Genomic DNA, 14,857 nt, shown 5'->3' with positions numbered 1-14,857 from the left:
ATCCCTTCCCCAGGGTGCACTCTCCACCCAGGAGCTCAGTCCCCTGATCCCTGATCTCCTTTCCTCTTAGTAGATGAGACAGCAAGCTTCTATCAAGTCAGAATTACCTTGTTCACGGTTTAATTGTAAGTTGAATGTCTCCTTTGTCTCTCCTTCACCAACGGTTTGGTAATGGAAGTTTTCATGAATCACTGAGAAGAGAAAAGAAAGGCAATTAGAGATCCCAAACAGTGACCAAGAGCTGCATCTCATAGTTACACATCCAGGACATCCTTGACTCCCACAGTTCAGGGGGAACCTTCCAGCCCTCAGGGAACCCTGGACTTCAGTGGGTCTCACGTGACCTGTGGCTTGATGTTGCTCCTGGAAACTTACAGCTGTTCCACATCTAATGCACCTCTCAAGTTTTAAAAAAGAATGGACATATGAAGGAGAAAAACCATATGATCATCGCAATAGATGTAGAGAAAGCTTTCGACAAAATTCAACACCCATTTATGATAAAAACCCTCCAGAAAGTAGGCATAGAGGGAACTTAACCTCAACATAATAAAGGCCATATATGACAAACCCACAGCCAACATCATCCTCAATGGTGAAACGCTGAAACCATTTCCACTAAGATCAGGAACAAGACAAGGTTGCCCACTCTCACCACTATTATTCAACATAGTTTTGGAAGTTTTAGCCACAGCAATCTGAGAAGAAAAAGAAATAAAAGGAATCCAAATCGGAAAATAAGAAGTAAAGCTTTCACTGTTTGCAGATGACATGATACTATACATAGAGAATCCTAAAAATGCTACCAGAAAACTACTAGAGCTAATCAATGAATCTGGTAAAGTAGCAGGATGCAAAACTGATGAACAGAAATCTCTTGCATTCCTATACACTAATGATGAAAAATCTGAAAGTGAAATTAAGAAAACACTCCCATTTACCACTGCAACAAAAAGAATAAAATATCTAGGAATAAACCTACCTAAGGAGACAAAAGACCTGTATGCAGAAAATTATAAGACACTGATGAAAGAAATTAAAGATGATACAAATAGATGGAGAGATATACCATGTTCTTGGATTGGAAGAATCAACATTGTGAAAATGACTCTACTACCCAAAGCAATCTACAGATTCAATGCAATCCCTATCAAACTAACATTGGCATTTTTCACAGAACTAGAACAAAAAAATCTCACAATTTGTATGGAAACACAAAAGACCCCGAATAGCCAAAGCAATCTTGAGAAAGAAAAATGGAGCTGGAGGAATCAGGCTCCCTGACTTCAGACTATATTACAAAGCTACAGTAATCAAGACGGTATGGTACTGGCACAAAAGCAGAAATACAGATCAATGGAACAGGATAGAAAGCCCAGAGATAAACCCACGCACATATGGTCACCTTATCTTTGATAAAGGAGGCAAGAATATACAATGGAGAAAAGACAGCCTCTTCAATAAGTGGTGCTGGGAAAACTGGACAGCTACATGTAAAAGAATGAAATTAGAACACTCCCTAACACCATACACAAAAATAAACTCCAAGTGGATTAAAGACCTAAATGTAAGGCCAGACACCATCAAACTCTTAGAGGAAAACATAGGCAGAACACTCCTTGACATAAATCACAGCAAGATCCTTTTTGACCCACCTCCTAGAGAAAAGGAAATAAAAACAAAAATAAACAAATGGGACCTAATGAAACTTAAAACTTTTGCACAGCAAAGGAAACCATAAACAAGATGAAAAGACAACCCACAGAATGGGAGAAAATATTTGCAAATGAAGCAACTGACAAAGGATTAATCTCCAAAACATACAAGCAACTCATGCAGCTCAATATTAAAGAAAACAAACAACCCAATCCAAAAATGGGCAGAAGACCTAAATAGACATTTCTCCAAAGAAGATATACAGATTGCCAACAAACACATGAAAGGATGCTCAACATCATTAATCATTAGAGAAATGCAAATCAAAACTACAATGAGATATCATCTCACACCGGTCAGAATGGCCATCATCAAAAAATCTACAAACAATAAATGCTGGAGAGGGTGTGGAGAAAAGGGAACCCTCTTGCACTGTTGGAGGGAATGTAAATTGATACAGCCACTATGGAGAACAGTATGGAGGTTCTTTAAAAAACTAACAATAGAACTACCATATGACCCAGCAATCCCACTACTCAGCATATACCCTGAGAAAACCATCATTCAAAAAGAGTCATGTACCACAATGTTCATTGCAGCTCTATTTACAATAGCCAGGACATGTAAGCAACCTAAGTGTCCATCAACAGATGAATGGATAAAGAAGATGTGGCACATATATACAATGGAATATTACTCAGCCATGAAAAGGAACGAAACTGAGTTATTTGTAGTGAGGTGGATGGACCTAGAGTCTGTCATACAGAGTGAAGTAAGTCAGAAAGAGAAAAACAAATACCGTATGCTAACACATATATATGGAATCTAAAAAAAGAAAAAAAAAATGGTCAGAAGAACCCAGGGGCAAGATGGGAATAAAGATGCAGACCTACTAGAGAATGGACTTGAGGATATGGGGAGGGGGAAGGGTAAGCTGGGACAAAGTGAGAGAGTGACATGGACATATATACACTACCAGACATAAAATAGATAGCTAGTGGGAAGCAGCCGCATAGCACAGGGAGATCAGCTCGGTGCTCTGTGACCACCTAGAGGGGTGGGATAGGGAGGGTGGGAGGGAGGGAGATGCAAGAGGGAAGAGATATGGGGACATATGTATATGCATAACTGATTCACTTTGTTATAAAGCAGAAACTAACACACCATTGTAAAGCAATTATACTCTAACGAAGATGTTAAAAAAAAGAAAAAGAATGGACAGTGGAAAAGTTGTAAATAGTGGTCAACCCCCTTCAAAATGATCAGAAAACAGTGAAAGCCAATTTAAAATAAATAATACACGTGGAATGTGTTTTGTAAATTCTATGTGCAACTAAGACCAGGGAAGAAGCAGAGGGATTTCTTCAGGAGAAAGCTAATATTTCTAGAGAAATACACCTACATTACAGAAGAAAAGCCCTAACATCTTTCGAAGATGGAGATTTAGAAGGAAGGAAGGAAAGGAGGGAGAGAGGAAGGAAGGAAGGAAGAAAGGAAGGAAAAAAGACCTTGGGTCAGGGAAGAAGACCTGGTTATAAAGAGACATACAGTGAAGAGGAACTAGTACTTCCCTGGGGTAAGATGGGTGGGGAGAAATCCAGAAAACAAGGAAAGACACGTTCTGAAAGACACAGACAGGAAATGAAAATTTTCTGAAAGGCACAGATGGGAAGTGAATACTAACACAACTGTACCTCCTGGGGGCAATACCCACTGAGGGGTCAGGGCAGTAGGGAGATGCTTTTTCCATCCCCAAGACATGTTGACTTCATGCCCAGGCCAACTTTGGAAGAGGACATGGGGGTAAATGTTATGTGGGTGAGAGGTTTAGAGAACATAAGGAGGCCTAGGCATGAAGTCAACATGTCCTGGGGATGGAAAAAGCATCTCCCTACTGCCCTGACCCCTCAGTGGGTATTGCCCCCAGGAGGTACATTTGTGTTACAGTTGCAGGCATTTCAATGATGGGGGAGAGGGGGCTTCTCTGACCCCTCTTACCAGCATCTTGGCTCTGGGCCGCTGACCCTAAGCTCCTGTGGACAAAAGGGTTTGGGAGGCACCAGCGGCAGCCTCCCCTGGGGGCAGGTGGGCAGCTGCGCTGAGCCAGGCAGTGGGCAGTGCAGCTTGCGGGCAGCAGCAAGCCTCACGTGTAGGAGATCTCAGCACAGGAAGCCCCGGAAACCAATACATGTGATGTAGGTCCTGGGGTCCAGGGAGGGGGATCGCTACAGTACAGGGAGAGGATCAGAGCCCCTGAGATGTGGGCAGTAAAGGTAAATGCCATTCCCTTCCTACCCATGGCCTGGGGATGTTCTGGCTACAAATATAATACTGACTTGAAATTTGTGGCTAGGTATTTGATTTCCTTTATTCTTTTTTCTGACTTAGATATCGCATTGGAGAAATGAGATAGCTCTTATTTTACAAGATATAATTTTCACAAATAAACACATCTCATTCTTTATACTGACTTCTTTTACTTTTTCTCTGTTTAAAAATCCTTTATTACTTCTTTATTTCCCAAATAATAAACTTCAAATTCCTTGGCATAGGGTGTTAGACCCTCAAAAATCACCTCCAGCTCCCCTTTCCAGAACGAGCTTCCAAGCCCTCCCACCCATGCTCCGTTTTTCAGCCACATGGCTCTGCAGGTCCACTGTCCCTTTCCTACTTTGTAGCTTTCACATGCTGCCCCCTCCCCAATGCATGGGTATGTGCTGGCCTTCTCTTGTGAATTCTCCATTCTTTGTTCGGGCACAGGACTGCATTGAATGACAAATCTTTTAATACAAAGAAAATCTTTCCATCTTTGAACATGTCTGCAAGTATCAGATAGGGCTACCTCCTTTCCTACAAAAGGCATAATTCATGCCTTCCTCCAGAAAAGTAGAGACTCAAATCCTATGTTTCTCAGCACCAAATTCAGGTCCTGGCTGAGCAATCATTTGTGGGATTACTTGGCTAAGGTGTCACCCCCACTATGTATAAGCTCCATGAGGACACAAGTCATGTGTGTTTTCTTCTCTATTGTATTCTCTCTCTGCCTGCCATGTAGTAGTCACTCCATATAATAACTGTCAAATATAATGAAGAGTGAATGAATGAATCAGTGAATGAAGTGGACTTGAACCCCAAAAGTTGTTGAAAGTTATAATTACCATTTTGGAAGTTTCTGCAAATCTGAAGTAAATCAGGATAGGCCTTCAGGTTAACTCTGCTGAACAGGGCATCCAGAATTGTCTTGTCAAATTTCTTCTCCAGTTCACTGAGAGCATCATACACCACTCTTTCCACCGGGACCAGATTTCCACAAGCTTCTTGAAAATGCTTAAAAATATTGAATGGTGAATTACGTAGCTTTGAGTGTATGGGTTATAGGAGACTCGGATTATAAATAGACTAATTGTTCTCTGGTGAAATATTAGAACGTTACATATATTTGGATGACTTCTAAAATATTCTCCGTCATAAAAATAGACTCTTATTTTGTTAACCTGCCTCTCTGACATTGATGGCCACTTAAGAGAGCAATTTTGAAGAATAAAAGTCAGTTCAAAGTAGAATGCTGTGTGGGGGCTTTAAGAGCCTGGCCAGGATGCTTCAGGAGTGGCCCTTACTGGTACTGAGAGACCATTTAGTTGACCAGACAATAACCACTGCCCTTCCCTCCAGGAAACCATGTAACCACTCTCCCCTTCTGTGAATGTTGCCAAAGGGCAAAGAAAATTCACAAAGACAAAAAGAAGACTTGTCCTCAGTAACCCCAGGAAGGCCCATTGTTAACCTTTACCTGTACTCTGTATCCGGAAATGTCTAAAGTGCAAGAAACGATTTGGAGAGAGAGCAGCAAGCACCTGCTTCCAAATTTATCCTACCGTGACACGACTTCCCTATGAGTTCAATCACTTCAGGTTTGAGTGCGTAAAATAAGAAGGCTTTGTAATGAAATGTTGCCCAACTCACTTATTTGCTTTAATTTTGTTATTATCATATTGTATCAAAATATCTAAGATGCTCCCTACCTACTCACAATTCCAATGTTGCCACATCTCCATCGCCATGCACCTCCCCCATTTACTACAGAAGAAGGGATGTTGTCTGTGATGCTGCTTCTCCTCTCACCTCCTAACTTATAGGATGGCGAACGTCCCTGTTCATAGGAGGACCTTTAGCCTGCTCATTGCATCCTAAATTTGGCAGGTTATCAAGAGGGAATTCTCCTCACTTACCTTGTACATCTGCTCAGGGATGAAGCCCCGATCTCGGAGGCCCATGAGGAAAGGAAACGGCTTTGTTATTGCACTTGCAATCTCCACCTTATTTTCTTTGAAGAGCCTGAATATGAACTCATAGAAAAACTGCACCTCTGGGTTCTGCTCCTCTGGGTTCTGGTCCCCTGTGATCATTCTGAGAAACAAAGACACAATATGAAAGTAGACGTTGAGTTTCCGAGAGGCCCATGGAGGTCAGAAGATTTTATTTTATTTATTTATTTTTTACAGTTTCTGAATGTTTTTATATATGAAATTATATATTATAATGACTATTCTTTTTTCTACATGAATATTTACTACATACATTTTTTATACAATTTTTAAAGGTTATACTCCATTTACAGTTATGACAAAATATTGTCTATAATTCCCCGTGTTATACAATATATCCTTGTAGCCTATGTTACACCCAATAGTTTGTATCTCCCAGTCGATCACCCCTAAATTCCCGCTTCCCCCTCTCTCCCTACTGGTAACCACTAGTTTGTTCTCTATATCTGTGAGTCTGCCTCTTTTTTGTTACATTCATTAGTTGGTTGTATTTTTTTACATTCCACATATAAGTGATACCATCCAGTATTTGTCTTTCTCTATCTGACTTATTTCACTTAGTATAGTGCCCTCCAAGTCCATCCGTGTTGTGGCAACTGGCAAAATTTCATTCATTTTTTACGGCTGAGTGGTATTCCATTGCATACATATACACTACATCTTCTTTATCTGTTCATCTGTTGATGGACACTTAGGTTGCTTCCTTATATTGGCAGTTGTAAATAATGCTTCTAGGAACATTTGGGTGCATGTATCTTTTCTAATTGGTGTTTTTGTTTTTTTCAGATATATACCCAAGAGTAGAATTGCTAGGTCATACGGTGGTTCTATTTTTAGTTTTTTGAGACACCTTCATGCTGTTTTCCACTGTGGCTGCACCAATTTACATTCCCACCAACAGTGCAGGAGAGTTCCCGTTTCTCCACATCCTAGCCGACATTTGTTATTTGCATTCTTTTTGATGATAGGTACTCAATGGAGGGCCAACGTGTGTAAAATGATGTTCTTGTGCGAGGACCAGAATAGATGGAATTTATTTACTTAGAGAATAATCAAGGGTGCAATAGAAGAATACACTGGGCTTAAGGAAGGTTTGTACATAGAAGTGAAAGAGTTTACCCTGTGCTAATCAAAACTACTGTAAAAAGACTTTCACCCAAACTCTCTACGGAAAACATTGAATTTTAAAATTGTAAAAGCATTACAGGAATTTATATGATACTCAGATGGTTAATTTTATGTCTCAACGTGGAGGGTTTGGGGTATAAGACTAACATTTTATTTTAAATTGGTGAACTTTGAGTAAGCAGTTTGCCCTCCATAATGTGGGTGGGCCTCAGCCAATCAGCTGAAGGCCTGAATAAAACAAAAAGACCAGCCTCCCTGAGTAAAAAGGAATTCTCCAGCTGACTGCTTTCAGAGACTCTGCTGGGTCTCTAGCTTGCTGGTGCATAGCAGACTTTGGACCTGCTGGCCTCCATTAATGTGTGAGCCAATTCCTTACAATAGATATCTCTTTCTCTCTCTATATATGCACACAAACACACACACACACACACAGTCTATTGGTTCTGTTTCTCTGAAGAACCCTGATGAATACACATTACAAAAAAAAAAAGTTACAGACAAAGAAATAAAAAAACAAACTGAGATAATACTACAGAACCTACCACTGAACTGCAAGTCTTCTTAGTTAATAACAAATAGAATAAATCTCAGGAAGGTGTAAAGGAGCTAGACCTCTCCCATCTGTAACTGCAGAGGCAGGAATGGCATTCCACATCATAAAATTAGGTCAAAGACACTCCTCTGAGAAAGTCTCAATTAATATTGAGAATATGTCTTTTTCTTTGGTCTAATATAGAGACTTGTGTGAATATTCAAAACTAGGACAGGTTGCTCTATATCTAAACCTGCCTGTGGAAGTGTTATATACATGAAGAAATATAAGACCTCTGGATTTCAAACATAACCACACCTGTGAGAAGTAATTTAGAGACTCAAAAAGCTTTATAATTCTGATTCTTACTTGATAAATTGTTCCCCTTGCTGATAATGTCTTAATAAACTTCTCTGTATTTCTAAAAGTTGTAAAGACTCATAGGATTTTTTTATCCCACCATAAAAGGGTCATTGGAACTTCCCATTCTCCAAATACGCATCAGGATAGAATAAAATCCATTCCTTCACTGAATTCCTTTAAAAAAATGTTTTTGCTTAAAGATAGCTGATTGAAAACAAGTGCTTTCCCCCTCTCTCACTGGAGAGTCCTCTAAAATGACAGTAAAGAAATTAGAGTCACAATGACAAAGAGAAGAGGATTGCATGAAAAACTTAAACCAAAGTCTGAAAAAGAAAAAGTGGTCAGAGCATTCATCATTATTGCTGGTGGAGGATGCTCCTAGAGGTCAGAGAGGGGCCCAGTGTGTCTTACAGGCCCCTGGGGAGGTAGTGGAGGTGGGGAAGAAGATGCAAGAATGAAAACAGAGGGATTGTTTGAAAGGAGAAAATACAAAACAATGTGCTCCCCAACTCCTCTCTGACCCCACCATACAGAACTCCTGCATCCAGGCAAGAAACTAGAGGTTTCCTCTTAAGAAAAATGTAAATGACTCAGAAAAATGGTCTTCACCTTCGGGCATTTGGGATTTACCCAGCAAAGTCACAGGTTTTCAAGCCCATCTCATTAAATGCAGTTCCAAGCTAGCTTATCAGTGCCTCACCCTTAAGAATGAACAAACAATAACAGGCCACAGATACTTGTGGAAACTAACAGCACAAAGGGGCAGACAGCAAAAATGACTCCAGAACAAATAGAAATATTACAGGGAACAGAAGAGAGTTTCTAAAAAACAATTTTCATACACATTGGAGAAGATATTATGTCCAGGATGACATGAAGAAAAAACTAGAAAATAAGATAATGGGTCTGGAAATTTAAAGTGATTGCTGAAATTTTTTTTAAAAGTTTAACTAAAATGGTCATAAGATAAAGACAAGGGAATTTCCCCAGCACATAGCTGGAAAAAAAAAAAAATTCTAAAGGAAAAATGAAAAGTAAATATGAAACATCTAAATGTCTAAAGTAGTCACTCAAGTGTATAGATTCAGAAGTAAAAGGAAATGACTAAAAAATATACCCCCTGTTCAATCATTCATGTGTGAAGGCAAAATAGCTGTGCAGAGGCTCAGAAAACATTTTACTCATGCACCCTCTGTGTTGGTCACACAGTTTTCAATGCTCTATTTTCTTTACTTCTGGGCAAAGGTAGGGTTGCACCCTCCTGCCTCCTTGGGCTGATGGGTGTAGCTTTGGCAGAAGAATTTGGAGCCAGCACCTGTGAGCCATGCTCACTGTTTCTCTGCTACGGTGGCTGTCATTTCAGATGGTGGCTGTTCATCAGCTAGAGACAGTCCAAGATAAGGGTTCCCTTAAGCAGCTGGTGACCCACTGAGATTTTAGAAATGTTTGTTCCAATAGAATAATCTACCCCATTCTTACTGACGTACTGTCTGGAACAAATTATTTGCTGATACCCTACAATAAGAGAATCAGGAAATCAATACGAGCAAAGTTCTGTTATATCAATGAAAGAAGTGGAAGGCACCACTAAAACCAGTTAACATACTGACGTCTTAGATATACAGAATGGACTTGAGGACACAGGGGGTGGGGACGGAGGGGGAAGCTGGGGGGAAGTGAGAGTAGCATCGACATATATACACTACCGAATGTAAAATAGATAGCTAGTGGGAAGCAGCAGCATAGCAGGGAGATCAGCTCGGTGCTTTGCGATGACCTAGAGGGGTGGGATAGGTAGGGTGGAAGGGAGGCTCAAGAGGGAGGGGATATGGGGACATGCGTATGCATATGGCTGATTCACTTTGTTGTACAACAGAAACTAACACAGTATTGTGAAGCAATTATACTCCAATAAAGGTTTATTAAAAAAAAATACTGACGTCTAAAAATTGTAAATTTCATTTGAGAAAAAAAAGTACATCTCAAAAATTATTTTAGAACAGTGATTCTCAAAGTATGGTCTGGGGACCCTGGGATTTTGTGCAAGACCCTTTCAGGTGTCATCAAAGTCAAAACTGTTTTCATATAATACTAAGATGTTATTTACCCTTTTTCTCTCTCATACTCTCACAAATGTATAGTGGATTTTTCCAGAGAATACACGGCCTGTGGTATCACAATAGATTGAATGCAGAAGCAGATAGGAGAAACCAGCTGTCTTCTACAGAACTAGCTATTAAAGAGATTTGCAAAAATGTGAAGGGTGGCTAATCTCACTAATTTAGTTTATTGTAGAAGACAGTTATTTTTCATAAAATAGGTCATTTATGTTAGCAGGTAGTGAGTTCATTATTATTATTATTTTAAAATGAATAAATAAATATATTTAAGTGTTCAAAGTTCAACTTTCTAATATGGTAGATAGTAATAGGTATAACCTACATTAACAAAAACTAGCTCTTTGGATTCTCAATAATATTCAAGAATGTAGAGGGGTCCTAAAATCAAAAAATTTGAGAAGCCTTGTTCTAGAAAGAGGATATATACTGTATGCAGTAGTAAAATTATAGTAATCTTAATCTAAAACTTCAGAGTATATTAAAAATTTTAACAAACTGAATCTGGGCAAGTTAAAAAACTGAGTTAAATGATTTATTTCAAAGATGCTAAACTCAAATGGCATGGTTTCACATTTGATGCTATCAATCAGAGAAATATTGGGTTGGCCAAAAAGTTCATTTGGGTTTTTCTATAACATCTCATGGGAAAACCCGAATGAAATTTTTGGCCAACCCAATATATATTTGAGAATTAATTAGAAATCATAAGGGTAACAAATAGAGTCAAAATGAGACTATAAATCTTACAAAAGAATAAAAGTAAAGAAAACATACTGTTTTTCTTAAACAGAGAAAACAAAGAGACATTAGATATTAAAAGTGCCCCCAAAATTTATAAGCAAAAGATATATGTCATTTAAAACAGATTAAATTACCATCTTAGAGTATGAATGAAATAAAGAATAAATAGAGTCTAACTACCAAAGACACACAAAAAACAAAGTGACATTAAAAATGTTAAAAGTCAAAAAATGGGCAAGTGACATTAGACAAAGGCAAACAAGATAGAAAGCAAAATTCACAATATATGTATTTTAATAACAACATTTAAGACTGCTAATAGACAAATCTTTCATGGTCGTTACAAAATTTCACTTTCAATTTTTAACTCCTCAAGTATATTTAAAAAGATATGTGGGATAAAAGTTTTAAAAATTGCAAAAATATGTATTAATAACTCAGTCTTAAACACAAGAACATACCAAGTATTTGGCCCTGAATTGATCTAAATAATAAAGAAAAATTGAATAGGTACATGTTCTAGCTATAAGACGATATTACAATAAATCAAAATTTTGTTTTAAGAAACAAATCTAACTTGCAGTGGTTTAAAAAGTTCATTTTTGGCTTCAGCTCTAACATTGCAAAGACCTTGGAAGTCATCACTCCTATCCTTACAAAAATAAAAAAGCTGAAAAAACTGAAAATCAATGAATTTCAGGCATGTACAGGAAAATTGAGGCCATAGGTCAAACTGTCACCCCAAAAACTGGATTGATAGACAAGTCCAGAGAATCACAGATGAGATCAGCTACCTGGAATGGAAGCCACTAGAGCCATAGACCATAGGAACACTTAAATGATAAGTTTGATGACTTGCTGGAGGCTGAGTGTGGACTTACATGAGAATGAGAAACTCCTAGGGACCACTGTCTTAGGAGAGCCCCCAATCTTTTGTGGGTTTTACCTCCAGGAACCCCACCAGGTACTCATGGTGAAGAGCCAAGAAAAATCCTCTGCTCTGGCAGAGGGAGAGGGGAAAAGGAAACTTTTTAAAACAGCCCAGAGCATTCTCCATAACAACGGTCTACTCTCCAGAAGAAAACGCTTTGCCCAAGCCTTATCTGACCTAGGGGAAGGTCAGTTACCAAAATCCAGCTCCTTCTAGGCTTCTGTCTCATTTAATGGGGTAAGGGAAGGGGAAGTAGCTAAGAAATCATTCTAAAATTTACAGTCCAGGAACACAGTTCCACTACAAGATTGAGATTTAATCATAAGATTAAAGAATGCTTTCTCTCCCCAGTACCCTACCACTACATCAATAGGGCTCCAGTATAATAATTGAGGATTACAGCTGGAAGAGCTGCAAGGCTCTATTTAATGAGCTCTTAGGGAAATCCAAAGAAAATAGGGGACACAAAATGAGAACATTAGAGGAATTTGAAGCCTCTGTCACCTAAAGCCAGAAAAAACATTAAACATGGCCCATCTACTAGCCAGGTTAACATAAAACTTCACAGTAAACATTTATTTGCCTCAGTTTCTATTATCTGATACATCACATCTGGCTTTCAAAAAAATTACAAGGCATACCAAAAGACAAAAAACAGTCTGAAGAGACAAAGCAATCATCAAAACCAGACTCAGATATGACAGGTTTTCAAATTATCAGACAGGAATTTAGAATAACTATGACTAATTAATATGTTAAGGGCTCTAATGGCAAAAGCAGACAACATGCAAGAACATACGGCTAAGTAAGGAAAAAGATGGAAACTCAAAGAAATAACGAAAAGGGAAATGCTAGAAATCAAAAACACTACAACAGAAATGGAGAATGCCTTTGATGGGCTTATCAGTAGATTAGACATGGCTGAAGGAAGAATCAATGAGTTGAAGATATGTCAATAGAAATTACTTAAAATACAAAGATAAAAAGTATAAGGAGAAAAAAACACAACAGAACACAATATCCAAGAATACCAAAAAGAATAGATATATATAAGTGGAATACCAGAAGGAGAAGAAAGAGAAAAGAGAGGAGAGGAAATATTGGAAGTAGTAATGGCCAAAAATTTTCCAAAATTAATAACAGACAACAAACCACAGATTGAAGAACCTCAGCAAACACCAAACTAGATAAATACCAAGTATCTATGAGTCATTTCATATTCAAACTGAAGAAAACCAAAGACAAAGAGAAAATGTCTCCCCCAAGGAAGAGAGGGGGAGAGGGGGCAGGGAGCCTTACCCTTGGAGAAACAAGGATAAAAATTACATCAGATTTCTCATCAGAAACCATGCAAGAGAAAATGTAGATAAAAATTTGAAGTGATAAAAAAAAATTTTTAAAAGAACCCTCCAATCTGGACTCTTATATCCTTTGAAATTAAGAATTCAGAGCCAGCACCTGGTTAACTATGTTCACTGTTTTCTCAAACAAACAAAAACTGAGGTAATTTATTGCCAGAAGATTTACCATGAAAGAAATGTTAAAAGAAGTTCTTCAGGCAGAAGAAAAATGATATGGGTCAGAAACTCATATCTACATGAAGAAAGGAAGAGCATCTGAGAAGGAATAAATGGAATAAAGGAATAGGAATAAATAATTTAAAATTTTTTTCCTATTCTAAGTTGATCTAAGAAATAGCTGTTTGTTCAAAGTGATAAGAACAACTATGTGATTTATAGTAAATGGATAAGTGACATGACAGACAGCAGTATTAAAAAGGACAGGAGGGAGGAACTGGTAACATTTTGTTGTAAGATGCATGCACTGACCATGAAGCAGTATATTGTAATTTAGAGTGGATATGGCTAGTTGTAAATATATATTGCCAACTCTGGGGAAACCAACAAAATGTTTTAAAAGAAGTATAATCAATATACTAAGAGAGATGAGAAAATGGAGTCACAAAATGCTCAATTAAAACCAAAAGGCAGAAAAAGAAAGGAAGAAAAAATAGAAGCAAATACAAGTACAATGAATAAAAAACAGTTACAAATAAAAAAAACAGTTACAAACAGTTATAAAATATAAAAAACAGTTACAAATATGGTAGATTTTAATTCACCATATGAATAATCACTTTAAATGTGAATGGTCTAAATACACCAATTAAAAGACAGAAATTGACAGAGTGAAAAAAAATAACACCCAACTATGTGTTGCCTTTAAGAAAGCCACTGTAAATATAAAACACCGATAGGTTAAAAGTGAAGGGCTGGGGCTTCCCTGGTGGCGCAGTGGTTGAGAATCTGCCTGCCAATGCAGGGGACACGGGTTCGAGCCCTGGTCTGGGAAGATCCCACATGCCGCGGAGCAACTGGGCCCGTGAGCCACAACTACTGAGCCTGCGCGTCTGGAGCCTGTGCTCCGCAACAAGAGAGGCCGCGATAGTGAGAGGCCCGCGCACCGTGATGAAGAGTGGCCCCCGCTTGCTGCAACTAGAGAAAGCCCTCGCACAGAAACGAAGACCCAACACAGCCAAAAATAAATAAATTAATTAAAAAAAAAAAAGTGAAGGGCTGAAGATATGCCATGACAACTTTAATCAAAAGAAAGTTGTGGTAGCTATATTAATTTCAGAGAAAGACTTCAGAGCAAGGAAAATTGTCAGAGACAAAGAGGGGCATTATATAAAAATAAAGGGTCAATTTCTCCAAGAAGACTCAGCAATCCTCAATGTGTACGCAACTAACAAAATAGCATCAAAGTACGTGAGACAAAAATTGATAGAACTACAAGAAGAAACAGACAAATCCACTCTTGGATTTGGAGAATTCAATACCCCTTTTTTAGTAATTGGTAGAATAAGTAGGCAGAAAGTCAGTAAGAATACAGTGACCTGAACAGCACCATCAATTAATCTGATTTAACTGACACTTATAGACTATTCTACTCAACAATGACAAAATATACACACCACTCAAGTTCATGTGGAATATTTACCTAAATACACCACATTCTCAGCTGTAAAACTCATCTTAACAAATTAAAAAGAAAAGAAATC

The 14,857-nt window shown here is 38.2% G+C and overlaps 1 protein-coding gene across 10 annotated transcripts in view; it reads right to left on the bottom strand.

Moving 5' to 3' along the window:
- Nucleotides 1-14,857, bottom strand: part of SP140 (SP140 nuclear body protein) — an 81,990-nt gene that overhangs the window by 61,471 nt on the left and 5,662 nt on the right. For all 10 annotated transcript variants that reach the window (XM_061188230.1, XM_061188199.1, XM_061188208.1 and 7 more), the window contains 3 exons: nucleotides 5,886-6,063; nucleotides 4,815-4,983; nucleotides 108-191 (listed from right to left, as the gene is read on the bottom strand). In XM_061188230.1, the coding sequence (XP_061044213.1) occupies nucleotides 108-191; nucleotides 4,815-4,983; nucleotides 5,886-6,063 (431 nt within the window). The remainder of the gene's footprint in view (nucleotides 1-107; nucleotides 192-4,814; nucleotides 4,984-5,885; nucleotides 6,064-14,857) is intronic.

This window comes from Eubalaena glacialis, chromosome 1, assembly GCF_028564815.1.
Source record: "Eubalaena glacialis isolate mEubGla1 chromosome 1, mEubGla1.1.hap2.+ XY, whole genome shotgun sequence".
In the NCBI taxonomy this organism is placed as follows: domain Eukaryota; kingdom Metazoa; phylum Chordata; class Mammalia; order Artiodactyla; family Balaenidae; genus Eubalaena; species Eubalaena glacialis.
Note: the sequence above shows the minus strand (reverse complement) of the source record. Positions and strands in the feature narration are given on the sequence as shown.